Here is a 21,935-nt window from a genome sequence, read left to right on the forward strand (position 1 = left end):
ATTAACAATTAAATTGGAAAAAAAGAAATATTATCAGCAAAAGAGCACAAATAGATGTTTAGGTTGATACCAAAATTTATTGACTTTTTTAAAAAGTGTTATTTGGTATTTTCAAAGTAAACTTTCATCAAGGCCATGAGGGACATGACAAAATAAGTGGCGTCAAATGAAAAAACTGTATTATTTCCCATAAAAAGATAAAAATTAGTTCAGTTTTTTTACACTGTATTGAAGGGTACATTTCAATATATATGTAAAGCTGTTTAAATAGAAAGTTTGGTGACCCAATAGATGAAATACACCATAAGAGGTGAGAGGGACTCAAATTGTGCCATTTTCATGGAATGACTCAACTACAAGACAACCTGTGACTCAATGGCCCACACGTGAATCAACTTTATTTAGTTATTTATTTAATTTTGTACTTTTTTGATATTATTAGGATGATTTAAGTTTAACGAGTTAGTTCTGAGTTCATTCTTGCCACGTCTCTGCGTTTGCTTACAGCTGCAAGGCTCTTAAATACAGTAACAAAGTATTTGTATTTCTTTACCACCCACCTCTGGAAATTATATTACAATATTGTTCAAGATTTTTGCGCTGTGTTGTAAATTAGTCTCCATGAAAAATGTGCCAATAAGGGCATCATTTGCAGAAAACGTCCATTTTAAATCAAAACTGAGTGTCACGATATGGACTGTGTTGTGACAGCTGAAACACACAAGCGAAACGTCGTTCGGAGGATTCCTACGGACCGTGAACGCAGCACTGGACTCAGCCCTCCCATCCACCCTCTGTATCGATGTAGTTGTTTCAAAGATGGCGGATTTCCTGCCATCCCGCTCCGTTTTATCTGCATTTTTCCCCAACTGCCTCCTTACAAGCGGCGAGGCAGAGCAGCTGCGGAAATCCAAAGAGATAGATAAGTGTATTCATCGAGACAAGACTTATGTTAAAAGGCTAGTAAAGATCTTATTGCTCGGGGCGGGAGAAAGCGGCAAGTCCACTTTCCTCAAGCAAATGCGTATTATTCATGGGCAGGACTTCGATCAGAAGGCCAAAGAAGAATTCAGGGCTACGATTTTTAGTAATGTTATTAAAGGTAAGCCGACATTATACCGACTGCTTTTCACATATTGAAACAGGTTTGTTCCGACGTGTGTAGTGATGGGGCTGCAGGAGCAGCCAGTGGGAAGTTGCTAGCTTCTGTTCAGCCGATTTTCTGTGTTCGACCAAGCTAGTCTGGTTAGCTTGTTGAGTAACCAAGAAACGCCTCTGCTGTTTGTGTGTGCATGGTGGATCTGAATGCAGCACTTTATCGTCTGTGATTAGTAAAAGCTTCGCCGATATTTACGTATGATTTCTGCTCTCTTGTTCAGTCAAAAACATGCAGACTGGTTCGTCTTTATGGACAAAGTTGAGGAAAAGAGAACCAGTTTATGTAGAGTGCACTGGGTGTGTTGTTTATTACTTTTAAGCCCCTAAGTGTTACATAATCGCTCTGTAGCGATGTCTTTTTGCGAACCAGTCCAGTTTCTCATTGCTTTGCGATAAAAGAGCAGACGCGAGCTGTATTATGGGAAGTGTTGCCTTGTGTGGTTTGTCATGAAAGTTTTTGTAAGAAGTGCAGGACCACCCATGCGAGAGCTGCCGTTTTGTTCCAGCTTAACTGGTTTTCATGCTTTCTGGGGATGTTTGCCAACATTTCAACTGGTCTTAACAGATATTTCTAGTCGCAGAATAATTATATTTATGACATTTTATAAGTGAAAATGGACGTTTGTTTTTGTTGTTGAATTTGAATATAAATATTAAGTCATTTTTTGTAATCAAATATTGAAGTAAACCTATGTCCAGATTCTAATTGTTGGCCAAAATAGTCAGCAGTTTACAGATGCAAAAGTTATTCATTGGGACTTTCTATAGATAATTGATGAATAAATTAAAACATATTAGATTAGATAAAACTAATCTATGCTATAAAGGACCATTCATGTCTCTTTAAACATTGTTGAATAACTGAAATCTCACAACCTGCAACCTAACAGGAAAGGAAAAACCAGCTGTTTGTGGAGAAGCACAGCAAACTGTGACCGACAGTTACAGAGCAAACAATAGTCAAAGGCATCTGGTAGAGTGAGGCACATCTCTGCTGTGGCGCTATGCTCATCACAGCACCATACTTTAAATCATCTAATAGGTTACTGTTAGCTGAGCTGACATAATTACGCCCCGTACACGAGGAGGTTTTATTCAGTGACGTCTTTAAACTTGTCAAACTTCAGACACAGTTGCAGGCACTGGAGCTCCGAGTGCTCCAAACCTGTGGTTTCACACGTGTTTCACGTTGGTACAGATCATACGTTGATTTCAGGGTTTTTCCAGAAAAAAACAGCATTAACTAACTAACTAAGCCTACTTTAAAGAATGATACCGTCCTACTTCCTTAACGTTTCATCAAGATTGAGGGATTCTTATGACCTGCAGCACATTTCCTCTTTCTACCAGGCGTCACTCTAACAATTGCTGACAGATGGCATATAAATCTTTTCAGGGTGGGACTCTCACCATGAAGTTTGGGAGTGATTCCTTTAGCTTTCTTATAGCAACTTTCTTATAACAGAGATGAGCAATTTCATCCTGGATGGCGAAATATCGAAATTTGTCAATCCCACCATGATTACACGATTTCACGAAAACTCGCTTTGCAATTTAACGTCACCACTGTCTTTACACAGTACGAAGATAACTGATTGACCAAATCCCTCAGAGGAGTTCCTAAAAATACAAGATCTGAAAATATCACCAAAATTATACATCGAGTTAAAAATGGCTGACTTCATGTTGTTGGTTCTTTTTGTTGAGACTTTTTACGCCTTGTTGTCTTACAGGCTGCCAAATGTCAGACTCTTAGATGAAACGTAGTGCAGCGGCTGCTTTTTGAAATTTTGTAGGTGGTGCTTGGAGACAGTGTGCAATAGGGCTGCCACGATTAGTCGACTAGTCACGATTACGTCGACTATCAAAATCGTCGACGACTGATTTAATAGTCGACGCGTCGTTTGAAGCTTTGTAAGATCCCAAAAGACGCAGGAATAAGTAGTAGGATTTAAGAGTGTAATAACAGACTGAAACAGAAGATGGCAGCACTGCATGTACAAGGATGCCAGCTGCCGTTAAACCCCGAAGAAGAAGAAGCTGTGTCCCAGAATTCATAGCGCAGCTCAGTTTCCAACAATGGCGGCAGCTAGTTAGTTTTAATATTACTCTTATTATTCTTTCTGGGTCACAAAATAAACGTTTAACATATTTTCAGGCGAGAAAGCAGCCTTCTAAACTTCAAATATCGTTCGGTTTATCAAGACACCACATATTTTCAAAAGCGCCCCGACGTTTTCGGAGACGTCTGTTACCCACTAGCTCGATAGCTAGCCGGGGGCAAGGGTCACTAGAGCCGTGAGAACACCGGACTCCCAGCAAATCGTTCCTGAGTAAATCGGTTTGGCTGAGATTAAAGTTATAGTTTTTACACAGCTGAATAAACGTCAAGCAGACAGCTGATTATCAGAAGTGTGAGATTCTCCAGAATTTACTCCGGTGTCCTGTTATATTTTAGATAGCAAGGAGTTTATTAAACTTCAGCGAAACAATCTGCAAACTTCATTAAAGTTTAATAAACTATCATCTTGCCTTTATTTTTAGTTAGCACAGACCTTACACACTTAAAGCTGTAAGCTAATGATAGTTATATAAGAGCAGATGCTGCTGGTGCAATAAGCTGTACGTTTTACGTCCAATGGATGATGATCTGATTAGTCGACTAATCACAAAAATAATCGGTGACTAGTCGACTATCAAAATAATCGTTTGTGGCAGCGCTAGTGTGCAGTATTCCACGACAGCAACTATAAAACATAAATGGCTTCATCACATAGGTGTGTGCCAGGCATAATCAGGTTTTGTAAGCCCCTCAAATCCCCTTTTGATTCTATGCTGCCAGGGTCATGGCCTCGGATGAAAAGTCAGCTTTGAATGTGACCTAAGACCAGCTCTGAAGGCTTTCCTGGATAAAGTTGAGGTTGCTGACATCACCCGTCTTCAAACTGTAGCCCAAAGTGTAAAACATGACATTTCCTGTTCCCACTGGGTGGTGCTGTGACCACTGTCAAATATGGCAGTTGAAATGTGTTCAGGGGTGTCGACTCATCACACGTGAGAAGGTTGGTCAGGATTGGACAGTCTATGTGTGAATGATGGCAAATTAAAATTTCCTGGCGAATGACCAACGTTTGCTGTGGTGCTGCTCTAGAGCCCTTTTTAAATCACCAATGTTCAAAGCCAGTAAAATACTTACATTTTCAACGGGTCTCACCCATGTTAAAGTCCCAAAAACCTGAATAATAATAAACTGAGTAGATAGACTTGGGCTGCTTGGGTCCTACGTTGGCCTTTGTTAGTAATAGATGAGGAGAATTAAAAAGTTCAGTAACAATCCTTTTAAAAACAAACTGCATGCTTGATTTTGGTGTGCCCTCTGTCTGCAGTGCTACTGCTTTCAGATGGTTCCCGTTCTGACCACCACGTGTCAGATTTCATCTTTGTATGGACCGGAGCACCCAGAGCATTGTGCTAAATGGACTTTACTCACAGGGCTTCACACAGCCTGTTTCATTCACACAGCCTGTTTCATTCACACAGCCTGTTTCATTCACACAGTGCTTTCTGTCTGACATTGTCACATCTCCACTGTCCAGCTGATGCATCGGACAACAACTTGGTGTTAGTATCTCACCAAGGAAATCTGGCCCGCAGAGGGGAACAGGTAGCATTAGCACAACGTCACAATGACGCTCAGGTCAGTGTGCCATACAGTTCATTAGAGTGAGTTTATGGCACCCCTTAACTTAATGCACATGTGAGTGTTTACTGGTCCAGAGATGTTCAGTCTGCTAATAATGGTTCAGTATGCACATGTGACCTACATGCTTCTGAATGTGGCCTCTGTCACGTACATAAAGTGTAACATTCAAAGATTTTAGGTGCAGCAGCTCATTTTCTGTCTTTTCACAGTACCCGTGGTGGACTTGGACCACGGGCAGAGTTCAGGCAGCGTCAGCACACAAAGACAGGAAGCAAAATGACTGTTTATTGATTGATTGATTGTACTTTATTGATCCTTTTGGATCAATAAAGCGTTAAAGCTGCTGGCCTAACCAGCGCCAATTTAACCTTCCGATCATACATGACACAAATATCACATGGCTAAGACAGGTCGGAGAGGAGAGACGAGGAGGAAAGAGAACTCCACCCAGGTGCTGAAATGATCTCCAGCAGCCCACTGGTGTGACTGGAGCCCGACTGGTATTTGCCATAGAATAATGAAGGTGGCAGCTGCACCACTGGTGCCTGGTGCTTTTCACATAATAACAACAGCAGGTTCAGCCTGAGCGCATGTGACAGATGTGGAAATGTCTGAAACATCATTAAGCGTGACTGGTCTGGTGTTGGGTCAGTGATGTTGTAGGGAGGCACATCCATTGAAGCTCTGCAGCCCAGGCAACGACAGCCTGACTGGCATTAGGTATCGGGATGGCATCATGGGAGCCTTTGTCGGTTAGCTACGCTGGTACAGTGGGTCCTCCTTGTGTGCAGCAGTAGCCAGTTTCACGTGGCAGGAGTATCAGGCAGTTCCTGGAGAATGGTGCGGTTGATACCACTGACTACCCCCTCGCTCACCTAGATCTTATAGAAATATGTTTCAGGCCGTTTAACGGCACCAGGATGGACCTGAGTGATGCCCCGATCGTGTCATTTGTAGCACACGGAGGCCATGTTTGGGTGTCTTTGAATTTAGTCCTCTATAGGTCGATCATTTTCAAATCATTTCATTTGTAGCACATACCCAGTCCATAGAAGAATAGATATCCACCCTGATTGTTCATCCAGTTTAGTTTTCTACCATTGTTACCACATGAAGTGTTGGCCCTAGTCATCATATCCTACCTAGAAATGTTCCTGCCCTTGTGCTTATGCAGAATCACAGTCAGATATATGAAACGTGTGCACTTGCTGATCTTGTTGTTACCGCCTTACGTATTGTGAACCGCGGGCTCGTGCATGCTGCCTGCATGTGACTGTGGCTCGCTGTCACAAAAAGTCTGGACGTTAAAGTTCAAAATGTAAATGAGATCAGAAAAAGAGAAAGCAACAAAAAGCCTGATCTGTCAGCCTGAGATCAGAAACTCAGGGAAGTGAAAAACTCCTCATTATTGACATGAGGTAGTGACGCCTGTTACTATAAAACCGCCAGAATACAGAATAAGACAAAAATATTGCTGCATGTCAAAGTTGATCTGGAAACACACAGTTCATCGTGAAAGGGTTTCTGATCGGTGGCAGTTCGTAAACACCCCTCTGACACACACGTGCACCTCTGCTTCTATGCCAGGCGAGCAGTCTGAATCAGTGTCTCTCTTTCATACGCTCATTGGGCTGAAGGTGCTGAATTTGAATCGACCAATCAGCAGCAGCCTGTGTGTGATCCCTGGGCAGGAAATCCCTGCTGAGATACAAACAAACACACTGTGGGTCCCACTGAGAAACCTGTGACAGTGTGAGCACGACGACACGTGTCTGAGTCTGCAGCACTGAAACAATGGCCCGGGAGCAGAGAGCAGCTGACGTTGTTGTGGATGCAGATGTTGACAGTGTCCTCGTTTAAATCGTGTGGTTCACTGTGTTTGTGTAAAGGTCGTTTTCTTAGTGAGGGCAGCCACAGCTGCATGTATATTACACATGTATGTTTGGCTGTGAAAGAGAGAGAGGTGTTTTTGTCAGATTATCGTCCACCCTCAGTTTTTAGAGCAGGTGATGTCATCACGCAAAATTCTTCATTAAACTATCACTGTTTGAAAACATTAAAGATATTATATTAAGGTAACACCTTAATAGTTCGAGGAGCGGTTTTAAGTTCTCCTCTTGCTCCAAGTCTTTGGAGGCTTTGAAGAGGAGTTTCTCTCCTCGTTTGAAGAAAAACCATCCAAAGTTACAAAAATGAAAGTAAGAGCACAGTCCTGATTTGCAGAAGTAGTTAAGCACACAAAACGTACGGAAGAATAAAACAGAACAATGACAATAATAAAGACGTGGAGCTCAGTAATGCAGAAGCTTAAACGGTGTAACTTCCTCTAATCTTATTCATCTCTCTCCTATGTTGTTTTCCCAAATACAGAAATGTGCTTCATTGTCAGGGCAGCTTCTGAAACCACGGTTACCAAAGTATCACAGTTCATTAGTAATAATCAGCCTGGCTCAGCGATGGTCAGAGCGCTGATAGCTGCACCAATCAAGTTTATCATCATCATTGTCTGATTCCAAATAGACGGAGTCGGCCTCGCTGTACTTTCATGTTGCACACTGGCAGCACAGACATGTGTGGGCCTGCACAGGGAGTGGTGTTCCTGACTCATCATCATCAAATGAGGAAACACAGGAGGATATTTAGGACTGCTGCTGTGTTGTTGTTGTTGTTGTGTAACTTTGTAAGTGCAGACACACATGTTAGTAGCGTCTCAATTCCCCCCTCTGGTGTTTTGGTCTTGTTTTTCAAACAAAGGTCTAAGAGTTGATCTTATGTCAGTAATCTGGGGTTATTACACAGAGCTGCTGGTTTGGTTTCCTCCCCAGCACCTGTGTCATGGTTGGTTCCAGATGCTTTTCTCATACAATCACTGGCAGCTGTGAGCTCCCTGATTTTAGTGTAACTTTGCAGATGTTGCTCGTTGTAATCTCACAGACCATGAGATGTTATAAAGAGACAGTGACGTCCTGTCTTTATGACTCCCTGTGTTCCTGTGTCATGAAGTATACAAATACATTTACATGTTTGTCATACACGTATGTCTTTGTGATATAGGTGCGGTATTTTTCACTATTTGCACTGTTTAGTGATCTTATAAGTCAAATTGTAAAGTGATATGCAGATGAGTCAGTTATGAAGCTGTAACTTAGAGCCCCCAAAGAGATGTTTGATGTGGCCCAGCACACAGATCGCTCATGTGTTTTTGTCACTGTCTGCAGGCATTCGAGTGTTAGTGGATGCTAGAGAGAAACTGCACATCCCATGGGGTAACCCGTCCAACCAGCGGCATGGAAACACTATGATGGCATTTGACACTCGGTCGGCGATGGCTCACGGTCACGGCATGGTGGAGCCCAAAGTTTTTCAGCACTACCTGCCGTCAATCAAGGCCCTGTGGGCGGACCAGGGCATCCAGAATGCCTACGATCGGCGCAGGGAGTTCCAGCTGGTGAGTGAACCTGCTCAAGTCCAGTCGGCTGTCAGGTGACACCTAAAAATCCTTAACTGGTATTCTCACCAAACACTCAGATGAAATCATTATTTAACCCTGTCAAGCAGGAATTCTGACAACCTCAGTCTGGATTTTATTCTTTAGTATTTTTATCCATCTTCAGTCATGAAAAGATGAATAAAAATCCTGATTGAGGTCGTCATAACTCATGCATGAAAGGGTTAAATAACAATAATTACAATGATACAGGTCATACATCTGTAGTAACATTAAAGGACCAGTGGGTGGCAGAGTGTGGGGCGACACATCAGAGTATAATGGTTTATGTGCAGGTACACCATCAACACTGACACAAACACAACAAACAGCCTTTCAATAGCTGTCCACTGTAGTGACCACTATGGTGAAAGGGTGACAGCAGGGGGCCAAACGAGATAAACATTTATTGAACAAACTAAAACAATGTTTTTTAAACATAAATATGAAGAAAAACAGACAGGAATATTATTCCAGATTAAATAAACTTAAAAAAATAAACTTTAACTTTAAATATTTTGCTCTTCATAAAAATATATCCTGTCAAAATTATGCAAGTTAGAAATATGAACATGCTGCCAAAACCCCGGAAAAAATAAATGAAAGCAAACACAAGGTTGGAGCCGCATGTAGACGGAGCTGGGCGTTGCTTCAGGGGTGGAGCTAATAAACTGTGCGGGACATTCAGTGTCGTACTTTGCCTGAGTGCATCATTACACTGCAGCTCCATCTGAATCTGCACAGGTGCAGCTCAGCAAAGTCCACTGACTTGGTTCAACATTACTTGGCAACAGGGAAAGTGAGGCAGGTTGCACTGGTGCATTTGTGACAGCTTGAAATGCCTTCACCGCATCATACATGTCCATGAACTGACAGGTTTCCTTGCTGAGCTCAAAAACTCTGTTGAGAACTTTTATCCCAACTCAGCCAACAGACCTCTGTATGAAGGAATGTCTGCAAACTCTGAATCTATTTCCCACATAAAAGACTGAAACTGACAGTGATTTAAACTTTTAGCTCAGATAAAATTTACGGTCTGCATTACGGTGATCATTACATGCTCCATTTTTAGGACTTTACCACACAGCCTTTCCTGGTGTGTGATGCAGTGATCTGCTGTTAACTCACCGGTACAGTTCTCCTGCATCTTTACTCGCATCCTGCTGACTAGTCCGCTTTTTTCACCGCACAGCACCGGCGCTCCATCTGTTGTAAGTCCAACAAGTTTGTCCCAGGACAGTTTCATGTCGGTTACACTTTGACATAAAAATTAAAAAATGTCTTTTCCTGTCGTTGTGCATCGATTTAATGTTCAATATTTCCTCTCCACGGATGAAGATGGTCAGCTGTGCAATGTCCATCATGTCTGTACTTTCATCCACAGCCGAGTATGCAATAAAGTTTTTGCTTCTTTCACACAGCTGTGTTCTTAAATCAGTGGCCATCTCACAAACCCGATCAGCAATCGTATTTCTGCTCAGGCTCACATTTGCTAAAATCTGCGTTTTGTCTGGACACAAGACGTCGCACAGCTTCATCCTGCAGCTCTTCAGAGCGGTACCGGGCTGATTTGGCTCCTCTGCTACAATAAAACTTGCTTTCACAACAGCTTCACTTTGTGGTTTTGCTCTGGTGACAAACGTCTGCTGAAATGTCAGATTCTTCTTTAGCTCTTCTACTTTCTGTAGTTTCTGCATTTAGGTTTTTCAGCTTATCCTGACGTTTCGTCTCGTAGTGCCGTCTTAAATTAAATTCCTTCATTACAGCCACATTAGCTCCACTAATAAGACACACGGGTTTACCAGCATGTCTGTAAACATATATTCAGCCTCCCACTGGCGCTGAAAGGCTCTGCTTTCAGAATCAACTTTTCTCTCCACCATTGTGAGCGGCGAGCTTCACAATAACAGAAGTTCGACTAGATTGACGCGGGAATGTTCCCAGGTAGCCTAGCGTTCAGCAAGGAGGCTGCAGCGCTGCATTATGGGATCTGTTGTCTGTGTGTTATTAGCGCCTCATATCGCTGGGCCATGATTAACAATAATAATACATCTATATAAAATGATCTCGCAGGCCGGAAGTGGCCTTGACTTTGACACATGTGGGTTAGAAGATGTTTGCATTCACTGAATCAAACAACCCATTAGGGCTGCCACGATTAGTCGACTAGTCACGATTACGTCGACTATCAAAATCGTCGACGACTGATTTAATAGTCGACGCGTCGTTTGAAGCTTTGTAAGATCCCAAAAGACGCAGGAATAAGTAGTAGGATTTAAGAGTGTAATAACGGACTGAAACAGAAGATGGCAGCACTGCATGTACAAGGATGCCAGCTGCTGTTAAACCCCGAAGAAGAAGAAGAAGCTGTGTCCCAGAATTCATAGCGCAGCCCAGCTCAGTTTCCAACAATGGCGGCAGCTAGTTAGTTTTAATGTTACTCTTATTATTCTTTCTGGGTCACAAAATAAAGTTTAACATATGTTCAGGTGAGAATGTAGCTGTGTAAACCTCAAATATCTGCTCAGTTTATCAAGACACCACATACTTTCAAAAGCGCTCCGACGTTTTCGGAGACGTCTGTTACCCACTAGCTCGATAGTTAGCCGGGGGCAAGGCTCACTAGAGCCGTGAGAACACCGGACTCCCGGCAAATCGTTTTCAAACCCACCGCCGTCTTTCGCTACTCAGGTTAAACATATATAAGTCACTTAGATAACTTAAAAATGTTATTGTTTGGCTTTTTTCAGCATTGTATTTGTTCCTGAGTAAATTGGTTTGGCTGAGATTAAAGTTATAGTTTTTACACAGCTGAATAAACGTCAAGCAGACAGCTGATCATCAGAAGTGTGAGATGCTCGAGAATTTACTCCGGTGTCCTGTTATATTTTAGATAGCAAGGAGTTTATTAAACTTCAGCGAAACAATCTGCAAACTTCATTAAAATTTAATAAACTATCATCTTGTCTTTATTTTTAGTTAGCACAGACCTTACACACTTAAAGCTGTAAGCTAATGATAGTTATATAAGAGCAGATGCTGCTGGTGCAATAAGCTGTACGTTTTATGTCCAATGGATGATGATCTGATTAGTCGACTATCAAAATAATCGTTTGTGGCAGCCCTACAACCCACCAAACCCACGATACAGTTGGAAGAAACAGGTAGTTCCAGTTTTTCAGGTTTCCACATGCCACGGTCTCTGCAGAGAGGCTGACTGTTGCATATCTACCCTGGATGACACAAACACAGCTGAATCCTTATTCATGGGAGTTTCAATAGAAATCAAAAGCCACCATCTTCTTCTGATGCCACCCACAACCTCAGATGAAACCACTGCCTGCTGTCTGAATATGCTCTATGGTTCATCTTTGCTTTTAGATAAAGACGGGGAGAATAGATGAAGGAGACCTGAGTGTGCCCCCGCCCAGGGTCAGAGGGGATGGGCTCCAGTGTAGAGTAGGGCGATATGGCCAAAAATATTTATCACAATATATATTTGAAAATTTGTGATAACGATATAACTGACAATATAATTGATGCAAGACAAAATACAACTCCACATCTTTACTAGCGCAAAAAAACCCCATCCATTTATTTTTACTTAAACAAGCAGCTGTTTTTTATGTGCATTAAAGCTATATAAACATTTAACAGTGCAAATGCAAATTCCTTGCTGAAAGTTTAACCAAAAGGCATTTCCAGTAGAAATGTGCTGACATATCCTGAGCATAACCATGTGTAATATCCACTGAAGTTAAAAGAGGTGCTTTGCTACATTAAACTGCAGTGTGCCAAATAAAAAAGTCAAATATGTATTTCTCGGACCATAAGCTGCACGGGATTATAAGGCACATTAAGCGAAACAAAGCAGTCAGATAAATCAAACTTAACTCATTCTTCTTGCTTCCTCCACGTCTGTACCATTGATTCATTAGTGCTGTATTCTATCACAGCGGCTCTATTCCCACGTTGTTGCAGTATATTAATGACTAACCTCGTATTGTGGATGGATTATCTCAGTTGTTCTCCTGACTGAAGTTTGGTCCGTTTACAGCATCCTGCCATGCGATTGCATTTGTCTCTAACCATCAGGAACCTTCACGTTAACTTTTATCGAGGGGAAAAGTGTTAGCGTTCATCCTCCAGCTTCACTGTTTATGCTAACACAGCTGTGTCGCTAGCGATCACGTAGCACATCAATATCTACCAACTAGACCAACTTCAGTAACCCTACAAACGTCACTGCTGTTTAGTTTCCTGTCTTCATTTATGTTGGAAATGACAGCAGAGCTGTACGTTTGAATTTTTCAGAAATCTCTGTCAGAACATGCTATATCATGTTTAGGTGGAAACTAGCGAGCTAACTTCCGCTAACTTCCTGCTAACTTCTAACTCTGTTAAATGTAATGAATTCTGCTTTCATGGATGCCTGGATGTTAAACTTCATAGTTACACCTGGTAAAGCAGCAACGCTGATGATTTTATTAAAGATGAAAGAATTTAGACAGTTTTTAACTCTCAGTGATGCCGCAGTGTTTGTTTGACTTTGGGACCTGAAGCGGACGGAGTTTAGGACCCAGATTACTCCCAGATTTACGAGCACCTTAGTCCGACAAATACAGCAATAACGACGCCCGCTTGCATGGTCTACAAAAAAATGTGCTTTGTTGTGTATCTGACGGACAAACACCAAACCAGTTCCACACCACTGAAGTTGCAGCATTTTTACAAACCAATTCTGGTTCATCCGTTTCACTCAACGATCCGCTTTCTCCCCTTGTTATTCTCTGTCGCCACCATGCTTTTTCCGCCATGTGCGTATGAAAACAAAGCCACTGCGCATGCACGTTTTACCCATATTCTATCGTGATATTTTGTTTTCTTATTGTTGCCCAAAATTATACCGGTATTACCGTGAACGGTATAATATGGCCCAGCCCTACTCCAGTGCTTAGTAATATGGATCCATGGCTTGAGACAGTAATGAGAGAGGAAACCTACAAAGATGCAGTCTGAGTGCTGCGTACCTGCAGGTTACAACAGGGCTTGGTAGACACCAACAAAACTGTGATGGTTTGGGTGTAGCATCACTGGCTGAACTGGGTCATACAGGTACTGTTTTATTTTTTGGCTCTGACTCCCAGGCAGTCCCATTACATGGACAGTTTCTACTGTTCAGCTGCTCAAGCTAATCCATGAGCTTGGCTCTAAAAACCTTGTAGGATTGTGTTGTGGATGCATCAGAGTCTCAAAGCAGCTAAATGTATTTTTCTAAAAGAAAAAGGATGGGTGGTATCCCATTAAGTAAATGACATTAATGCGACTACCTCCCATGCAGAGGAGGGTCTCATGTGTCACGTCTGACATGGATCTCCACTCTTTCTCTTTCAGGGGGAGTCGGTCAAGTATTTCCTGGACAATTTGGAAAAGCTCGGACAGTCGGTAAGTCCCAAACACACACACTGACAGAATAAAAGTGTAGTAACACAACTTTAACTGAAAAAGCACTGTCACTGGTACAACAAGTGTGTTATTTTACACATTTAGGGACAAAGTCTCAGACATGTGGACGATTGTAGCCAAAAACTGAAAACTGCTGAGAGCTTAACTCAGCAGTTTCAAACTATCCAGCTGTGACGAAGAGACGAATGAGTTTGTTTTTCAGCTGTTTCACTGGACCGTGAGTTACTCTTTGAGATGTTTTAGCTCAGTTCATGAGGCCTGGCACTGAAACTGAACTGGGGTTCCCAGAAACTAGATCATCCATCCATCCATCCACCCAAACATCCACCCATCCCTCCATCCCTCCCTTCACCCATCCCTCCATCCCTCCCTTCACCCATCCATCCCTCATCCATCAATCCAGCCATCTAGCCACCCATCCCTCCACCCACCCATCCCTCCATCCCTCCACCCACCCATCCAGCCATCGATCTACCCATCCCTCCATCCCTCATCCATCCACCCATCCATCTAGCCATCCACCCATCTAGCCACCCATCCATCCATCCCTCCATCCATCCCTCCACCCACCCATGCATCCACTCATCCATCGATCCAGCCACCCATCCATCATTACAGTCTATTCATGATTTAATAAGGGAGTGGATTGTTTTTTGGATTTTGTTTCCCACACGTGGCGAGGTCGGTTTGATAGTTTTTCCCTGTAAAAAATGAAATCATTATTTAAAAACTGCGTTTTGTGTCATCTCTGTCCAAGAGCCGAACATGCACACATAAATCATAAGGAGGGGCCAAGAGTTTTTCATGCACTGTAATTCTGCATCGAATATGCTGATATCAGTAAACCTGTAAATGAAATGCAGAACATCAGATTATACTTCCAAAGTTTTGATGTGCCATAATTGGATTTTTATGTTCATGTTTTCAAATGTGGAAAAACAAACACTGACAACATCTAAGGACATCAGAAGGCAGTGGGATTTTTCCGCACTATGAAAACACGTCTGGTCTCATCTGGGAGGTTATTGGTGATATTTTCTTTGCGTTAGCTTTCAGAGATTAACTGTGAATCCCAGAACGTTGTGTTTTCCAGGTCTGGTTCGGTGTGTGGCATTAGTTAGTGTGTTTATTTAGCCACTTTCTTTGGATATTCCTGCAATTCAGAGCTGTGTAAAGATCAAAAGTACTTTTAGTTTTATTTATGCTCTTTATCTAAAAGACTACAAAGTTCTTTAAGGACCACAGAGCAGCCTTTTGTGTCTGACAGCGAAACGTCAGACGACTTTGAAGGGAGACGCTGAGTGCTGAGGGTGTGGACAGTGGTGCGAGTACTTTGAGGAGCTCCTCAGTCCTATTGGCATGTCACAGGGCAACAACAGTGGGGATGGGGGGTGATTTGTCCATCAGTAGGGATTGAGTTCACTATAATCAAACCTCACTGCTGGGCAGGCTCTGCATGGCTCTGCATGGCTCTGCATGGCTCTGCATGCTGTGGGTTGTCCTGGTTGATGCGCCTCTACAGCAATGCATGGAATTTAAAGCCAGTGCCTTAGGACTGTAGGATTGGCACATTGGGATGGAGGTCATCTTTTCTTTTGGTAGCTGATCTCTGTGAGTTTCTTTTAAAAACAGTTGTTTGTTTTGTTTGTTGTGTTTTTTTTAAGTAACTCTTAAGTAGATCAGTGCAACTTAACAGTGAATTTAAACGTTTTGGTGTAAATCTTGACAAAAGTGTATAACACTGCAACACTTATCTGCTTGCAGGACTACCTTCCCAGCCAGCAGGACATCCTTCTGGCCAGAAAACCCACCAAGGGCATCCACGAGTATGATTTTGAGATTAAGAATGTGCCTTTCAAAATGGTGGACGTGGGTGGGCAGCGCTCTGAGAGACGGCGCTGGTTTGAATGTTTTGAGTCGGTCACATCCATCCTCTTCCTTGTGTCCTCCTCTGAGTATGACCAGGTGAGTTATGTGGAAGCAGAGTGTTGCTCAGTATGCTAACCTGGCTAAAAACTCTGCATGTAAGAAGACAAAGATTCAGCTAACAGCAGTTAGTTGAATCTTTGTCTTCTTACTGAATTCAGATTGATTGGAAAGCCTGTCTTGAACCCTCTAATGTTCTGTCTACTGGTGTTTTTCATGGAAAACTTCACTAAGTATCCTGCTTTGTTTACTTTGGTTAATGTCATTTAGGGATGTTTTTGTTCAGTGGTGAAGCAGCTTTGAGTCTAACAGTGGTGTGCAGTGATGCTGATTACATAACGAGTATGTAATGGAGGCGTTTGGGAGAGGGGGGGTTGCAAAGCAGCTTGCAGGGCAGCAGCAGCTCCATGCAGGGTGATGCAGTTAAATAGCATGCCCCAGTAGGATATGCATGAAGGAACCGATTGAGCCAACAGCTGGACAAACGTAGAGACTGATTCATCTGTAGATCTCAGCTAGCCTGCAGCGCTCTGGCTGGACTCCACAGTCTGCCTTAACCTCACTCTGTGCTCAGATTTGGTGGGTGTGCTTACCATCATTAAATGTTTGAGAACAGGACATCATATTTTAGACTTCAACTTTCCAAAACCACATCAAAGTTGATTTTCCTAGAAGTTTTAGAGGCTTAGTGATCGATGCCCATGATACCATCATTCAGCATGGCTCCGTCACAGTGCACGCTGCTGCGATGGTGAAAGCTACTAGAAATCCTGCTATTTTACTTCTGCTCCACATGGTTGAGTCGAGCTGCTTTTCATACCACATGTCTGCATTCTAACACATCCAGGTGCTCATGGAAGACCGGCAGACTAACCGACTGAGCGAGTCACTAAACATCTTTGAGACCATAGTCAACAACCGGGTCTTCAGCAATGTCTCCATCATCCTGTTCCTCAACAAGACGGACCTGCTGGGGGAGAAGGTGAAGCAAGTGTCCATCAAAGACTACTTCCCCGTGTTCTCTGGTGACCCCATGAGTTTGGCGGATGTCCAGTGCTTCCTGGTGGAATGCTTTCGCAAAAAGCGTCGCGAGCAGCAACAGAAGCCTCCGCAGCAACTGAAGCCTCTGTACCACCACTTCACCACAGCCATCAACACTGAAAACATCCGGCTGGTGTTCCGTGATGTCAAGGACACCATCCTGCACGACAACCTCAAGCAGCTGATGCTGCAGTGAGGGAGCGCGGCAGGGAGGAGGCAAAGGGAACATGGCTTGCAGTGTCTCTTTCTAACAGCAGCCATAGGAGGAGCGGACAGCGTCACTGCTTTCTCCCACCCAGGATTTGGCTCTGCCCCTCACTGTTGAACTTGACTGTGTATTAAAGCAACCACTACTATGGCCACTCCCCCCTGTGCTTCTTTGCTTAACAAGCGTGTTCACTGTAACTTATAACAGCCCACTGTGGCTGAGTTCTTCCTGCCCTTAGACCCATGTAACTGACCTGTAGTCCTCACTCTCTCAGGCCACGCCCACACTCCTGAGCATCCTTTATAGTGTCCCTGTATCCTGCTCCCACACTGGAGAGGAGGGGGTGATGCAGCCCGCTATCAGTGACTGTTACCAAGGTGTTGTTGTAAATGTGCTCTTCACTGTGCCTTGGTGTGGATTTATACTTTTCTAATCATTTTGTTTTCTATTGTATGAACATACTGTTTTAACCTATGCATTTTTCTATCTCATAGGGGTTTACACTTTGACATTTGGACTGTTACAGTTATTCAAAGATGTCGGGGTGCTGCAGACACAAACACGCCGCTTGTTGAAAGCTGGTCGGGGTTTGGGGTGACCCACAGTACTGGTGCTGTTTCTCAGGGCACCATTTCTAAACCACTACTGTGATTTGATACAGTGCAGAGCATGTGTACCTTACCCTTGCACCAGTCAAACGGGTTTCCCCTTTATTTGCCACAAAACTGGCCGGAGTTGTACTTCAGAAGCAAAACTCTGGCCGTCGACCTCAGCCTTATTTTACTGCGGGTGATTTGACCCGTGTGCTTGCACATATGCTAACATGTGATTTGTGGATGCTGCCTCATTGACAGTGGTTAAAGATAACACTAAGGGAAAAATGTAAAGCGGCTTTTCTCAAACGGATGGCAGATGTTGCAGCGCGGGTTGAGCCCCTGGGTTTTCTTCAGTGGTACAGAGAGAGGAATTTTTCTCCTCGATAGAATTATCACCTTAAATGTTGCGTATTGTACTGCAGGCGATGAGGTGGCCATGTTGCCTTTTGTCTTAATCAGATCTTCATGTTGCAGGCCGCCCCTCACCACAGGGACATATTCCTACTGCAGTCTGTGCAGCTGGTTTATGCTGGCTGCTGTCGTTTTGTATAAAGTTCACGTGTCCATTCTAACCCATGTGTCCCTCACATCGACCTAAAGCTTGTTGCAACTGCTCTAACTTTCCACACAGTATAATGGTAAGTGTTATTTTGCTACGTGTTGTTTTTGGTTTGGGGTTTTTAAGCAGAAGCAGGCATCTATTGGACTGTCTTATGTTGTTTAAGGGGCTTCCTGTTTCCCAGCTTCCTGTGTCTTTACAACACGAATGCCACAATCCTGTACGTGTCCCTGCAAATAACTGGCTCCACTGGTCCATGCTAACCAGTTGTAAAAGTAGTCATGTTGTCTTTTTGGGGGTGAGCAGTTCCACACTGTAGACTTTTGAACAATGGGAACATTCTGTGTGCGTCAGCATGGGTATTTTTTTGTACTTTCTAATTGTGATAATTGCTAATGTTGAATAAGTAAAGAATACTTAATGTTAATCACTGTTAATAAGTGTTGTGCACAGACTTGTGTAACTGTGAGCTGCAAAGCTTCAAAGGGACACGAGGCAACTGAGAAACTGGCTGAAAAAGGTTTGGCTGATGTGATCACAGAACTGTGCATTTACAAATACTATCATTAACTGTCTTTGTCTTATCAGATCTGCACCTGCAGTGTTGACTCAACTCAAATAAAGTTTCCTCAAATACAACAGGTGACAAAAACCTGTGTGGGCTGCCAGAACGATTTCACACTGTGCAGGGGGCGGGGCTTGGAAGAGACCACTCCCATCAGGATGATAGATAATCACTGTCAATGACTGAGTGACCCATCACTAAACGAGGCGTTGTCAGAGTTTGATTTGTGGGCGTGTCATGTTCAGCTCACTGATGGTGCTCCATTGAAGTGATTGTCAGTAGTGCGCGGTGACTGCGCTGTTTGCAGCGTTACTCAGCGTCTGCTTCACACTGACAGGTGGAACCAACTGCCAGAACACTTGCTGCATATGTGGGACTCGTTCCTCTTAGGGGGAAACGAGTGAAACAGCTGGCATCTAAGTGTGTGTGACACAGTTACTCTTTGCATCAGTAACACAGGAGGCCACATGAGAGTGTATATCATGATACATGCAAGTCTTTTAAATCAGAGCTCATTACAGGTATGAAACTATTACTGTTTGACCTCAGCTCCTCTGTCACAGACACACAAACAGTGACTGGCAGCAGATTTCTTGTGTCAGTGTTGGCAAGGAGCAGTGAAGTCACATGACTTATTCTCTGTGTGTTTTCCAACACGGTTAAAAAAGACAAAGCTGAAAAACAGGACCGTGTGTGTGTGTGTGTGTGTGTGTGTGTGTGTGTGTGTCGTCTCTGAGCGTCTCATGTCACTGAAGCTTGTTGTTGAAGTGTTATCAGGACAGGCCTGCACCCTGACACCACCCTGATTGTGATTGTTGTCACACAGAAGCACGAGTGTGTTTGAGGTCACAGTCTGACGACACTTTTCATTAGACAGTTGTGCTCCATCAGAATACGTGCCATGTGTACAAAGACACATTAACATTAAGCCAAGCAAACTGAGCTCTCTCCATCATTTATCGCTTTGTGCCTGTTTGCATCCATTCTTTACTTCACTGCCATCTTGCTCTCTGCAGCTTCTCTCCTCCTGCTACCCCCCCAAAAACCCATCTCCATAGAGACTGTGTCAGCTCCCAAACAGACAAAAAACAAACTAAAAACCAGCAACAAACAACTTAAACATAAACAATCACAAAGAAAGAACAATACAGTATCCACATCTGAACCAAAGAGTAAAACAGTGAAATGTGGATTATTAAATATTAGGTCTCTCTCCTCCAAGTCTCTGTTAGTACATGACTTAATAACTGATCAACAAATCGATTTACTCTGCCTTACGTCTTGATGCATGCTCAATCATCCAGGTAAGGAAATCTCAAAAAGTTGAACGTTTTGTCGTCATCCAGGTGACTTCTTCAGTCTCAGCTGACTGCAGGTTTCCAATCTTATAAACAGGACATTGCATAATGACTGAAACCAGCCCAGTGAAGGAACAATGGGCTGGGAGGTGACAGAATGATGCACCAACAATGACCAACTGAGGCTACAAGATGGCAGCGTGAAGGCTGGATGCACACTGACAGGCCAGGAGCTTTGGCTGCTTTACTTTAGACATAATTGAAACGTACCATTGTTATATTTGACAAGGCAAGCAGTGCTCGTCCTGATCACTGTCTTTATGGCAAGATCTAAAGACACAAAATATGTTTACAACCAAACAGGTAAGTTACAGTAAAAAAGGAGAAAAGCAGGCTGACGAGCAGCCGCATGGTTTACAGCTGTCCCCTGATGTTCATTTGTTTAATTTGGCCTAAACGACAGAGACACGAGACGGAGTGCAGTGAAACTGTGGCTCAGTGTGTCACAGGTGGCAGCTCTAACCTGGAACTGGAAACACTTTCTAAGCACTGACCTGAGTTTGGGTCTGAGCTCCACCTGCTGCAGCCGCAACACAAGGAGCTGCTGTTGGTCGTACCAATCAGCATGGATGCTGGCCTACACATTCAAAACTGATCAAACACAAGGATTAGAAGTGAAGATTCAGATTTATTTGTATAGCGCCAAATCACACCAACAGTTGCCTCGAGGCCCCACAATGATTGGTTTCCAGGACATAGACCAAGCTTAGTCGATTTCACTTTGAGTTTACTGAAATTGAAGTCCTCGGCTAAAAAAGGAAGTTCAGTGAGGATCTGAATTTTCTAAAGGTTTCTAGACCAGGTTGATGTGTGGCAGATGGGGTCTCTGTAGAAGTCTGTAGGCTCCCATGTGTTTATCAGTGCTTTGGATTCATTCAGATACCACCTGCTGACTCCTGAGCAAAGAACATCTCACAAAGTGTTCACTCTAGGTTAACTCTGGCCTGAAAGAAATCCTCATTTTTAAACCATTTTTGAAATGTTTTTGTTTAGTTCTGGTTTATTTTTAATGAATTCATTTATTTTTGTTTCCGACTGTCTCCTGTTGTTGTCGCTGTTAACATGTTAAAGTCAGTGTGCTTTAAAGAAGAAGGATGTGGTGCTTGTGATGGTTTAAAAGAGGGTTCCAGCCACAACCTAAAATTTCTCTTTGTGCTCAGGGCCTCATAGTTTGTGACTGGTGAGTAGTGATGGGTGATAACTAGGGCTGCCACAAACGGTTATTTTGATAGTCGACTAGTCACCGATTATTTTTGCGATTAGTCGACTAATCAGATCATCATCCATTGGACGTAAAACGTACAGCTTATTGCACCAGCAGCATCTGCTCTTATATAACTATCATTAGCTTACAGCTTTAAGTGTTTAAGGTCTGTGCTAACTAAAAATAAAGACAAGATGATAGTTTATTACATTTTAATGAAATTTGCAGATTGTTTAGGTGAAGTTTAATAAACTCCTTGCTATCTAAAATATAACAGGACACCGGAGAGCATCTCACACTTCTGATAATCAGTTGTCTGCTTGATGTTTATTCAGCTGTGTAAAAACTATAACTTTGATCTCAGCCAAACCGATTTACTCAGGAACAAATAAAATACTAAAAAAAAGACAAACAATAACATTTTTAAGTTATCTAAGTGACTTATATATGCTTAACCTGAGTAGCGAAAGACGGTGGTGGGTTTGAAAACGATTTGCCGGGAGTCCGGTGTTCTCACGGGCTCTAGTGAGCCTTGCCCCCGGCTAGCTATCGAGCTAGTGGGTAACAGATGTCTCCGAAAACGTCGGCACGCTTTTGAAAATATGCGATGTCTTGATAAACTGAGCAGATATTTGAGGTTTACACAGCTACATTCTCGCCTGAA

The 21,935-nt window shown here is 43.0% G+C and overlaps 1 protein-coding gene across 1 annotated transcript; it reads left to right on the plus strand.

The window, feature by feature from the left end:
- The first annotated feature begins 783 nt into the window (after positions 1-783).
- Positions 784-18,783, plus strand: gna13b (guanine nucleotide binding protein (G protein), alpha 13b). Its single transcript, XM_084927150.1, has 5 exons — positions 784-1,102; positions 8,080-8,309; positions 13,743-13,793; positions 15,579-15,779; positions 16,588-18,783. Exons 1-5 carry the CDS (start codon positions 820-822, stop codon positions 16,975-16,977), a joined length of 1,155 nt encoding a protein of 384 aa, XP_084783276.1. The 5' UTR covers positions 784-819; the 3' UTR covers positions 16,978-18,783.
- The last annotated feature ends 3,152 nt before the right edge of the window (positions 18,784-21,935 follow it).

Source organism: Perissodus microlepis, chromosome 4 (genome assembly GCF_051167445.1).
Source record: "Perissodus microlepis isolate ML-2025 ecotype Zambia chromosome 4, ASM5116744v1, whole genome shotgun sequence".
In the NCBI taxonomy this organism is placed as follows: Eukaryota; Metazoa; Chordata; class Actinopteri; order Cichliformes; family Cichlidae; genus Perissodus; species Perissodus microlepis.

What these genes read in the sequence shown, in the direction of transcription:
- gna13b (XM_084927150.1), top strand. Translation starts at nt 820, where the DNA reads ATGGCGGATTTCCTGCCATCCCGCTCCGTTTTATCTGCATTTTTCCCC. An exon ending in GGCGCAGGGAGTTCCAGCTG is followed by an intron (nt 8,310 to 13,742) that starts GTGAGTGAACCT and finishes TTTCTCTTTCAG; the next exon opens with GGGGAGTCGGTCAAGTATTT. An exon ending in TGGAAAAGCTCGGACAGTCG is followed by an intron (nt 13,794 to 15,578) that starts GTAAGTCCCAAA and finishes ATCTGCTTGCAG; the next exon opens with GACTACCTTCCCAGCCAGCA.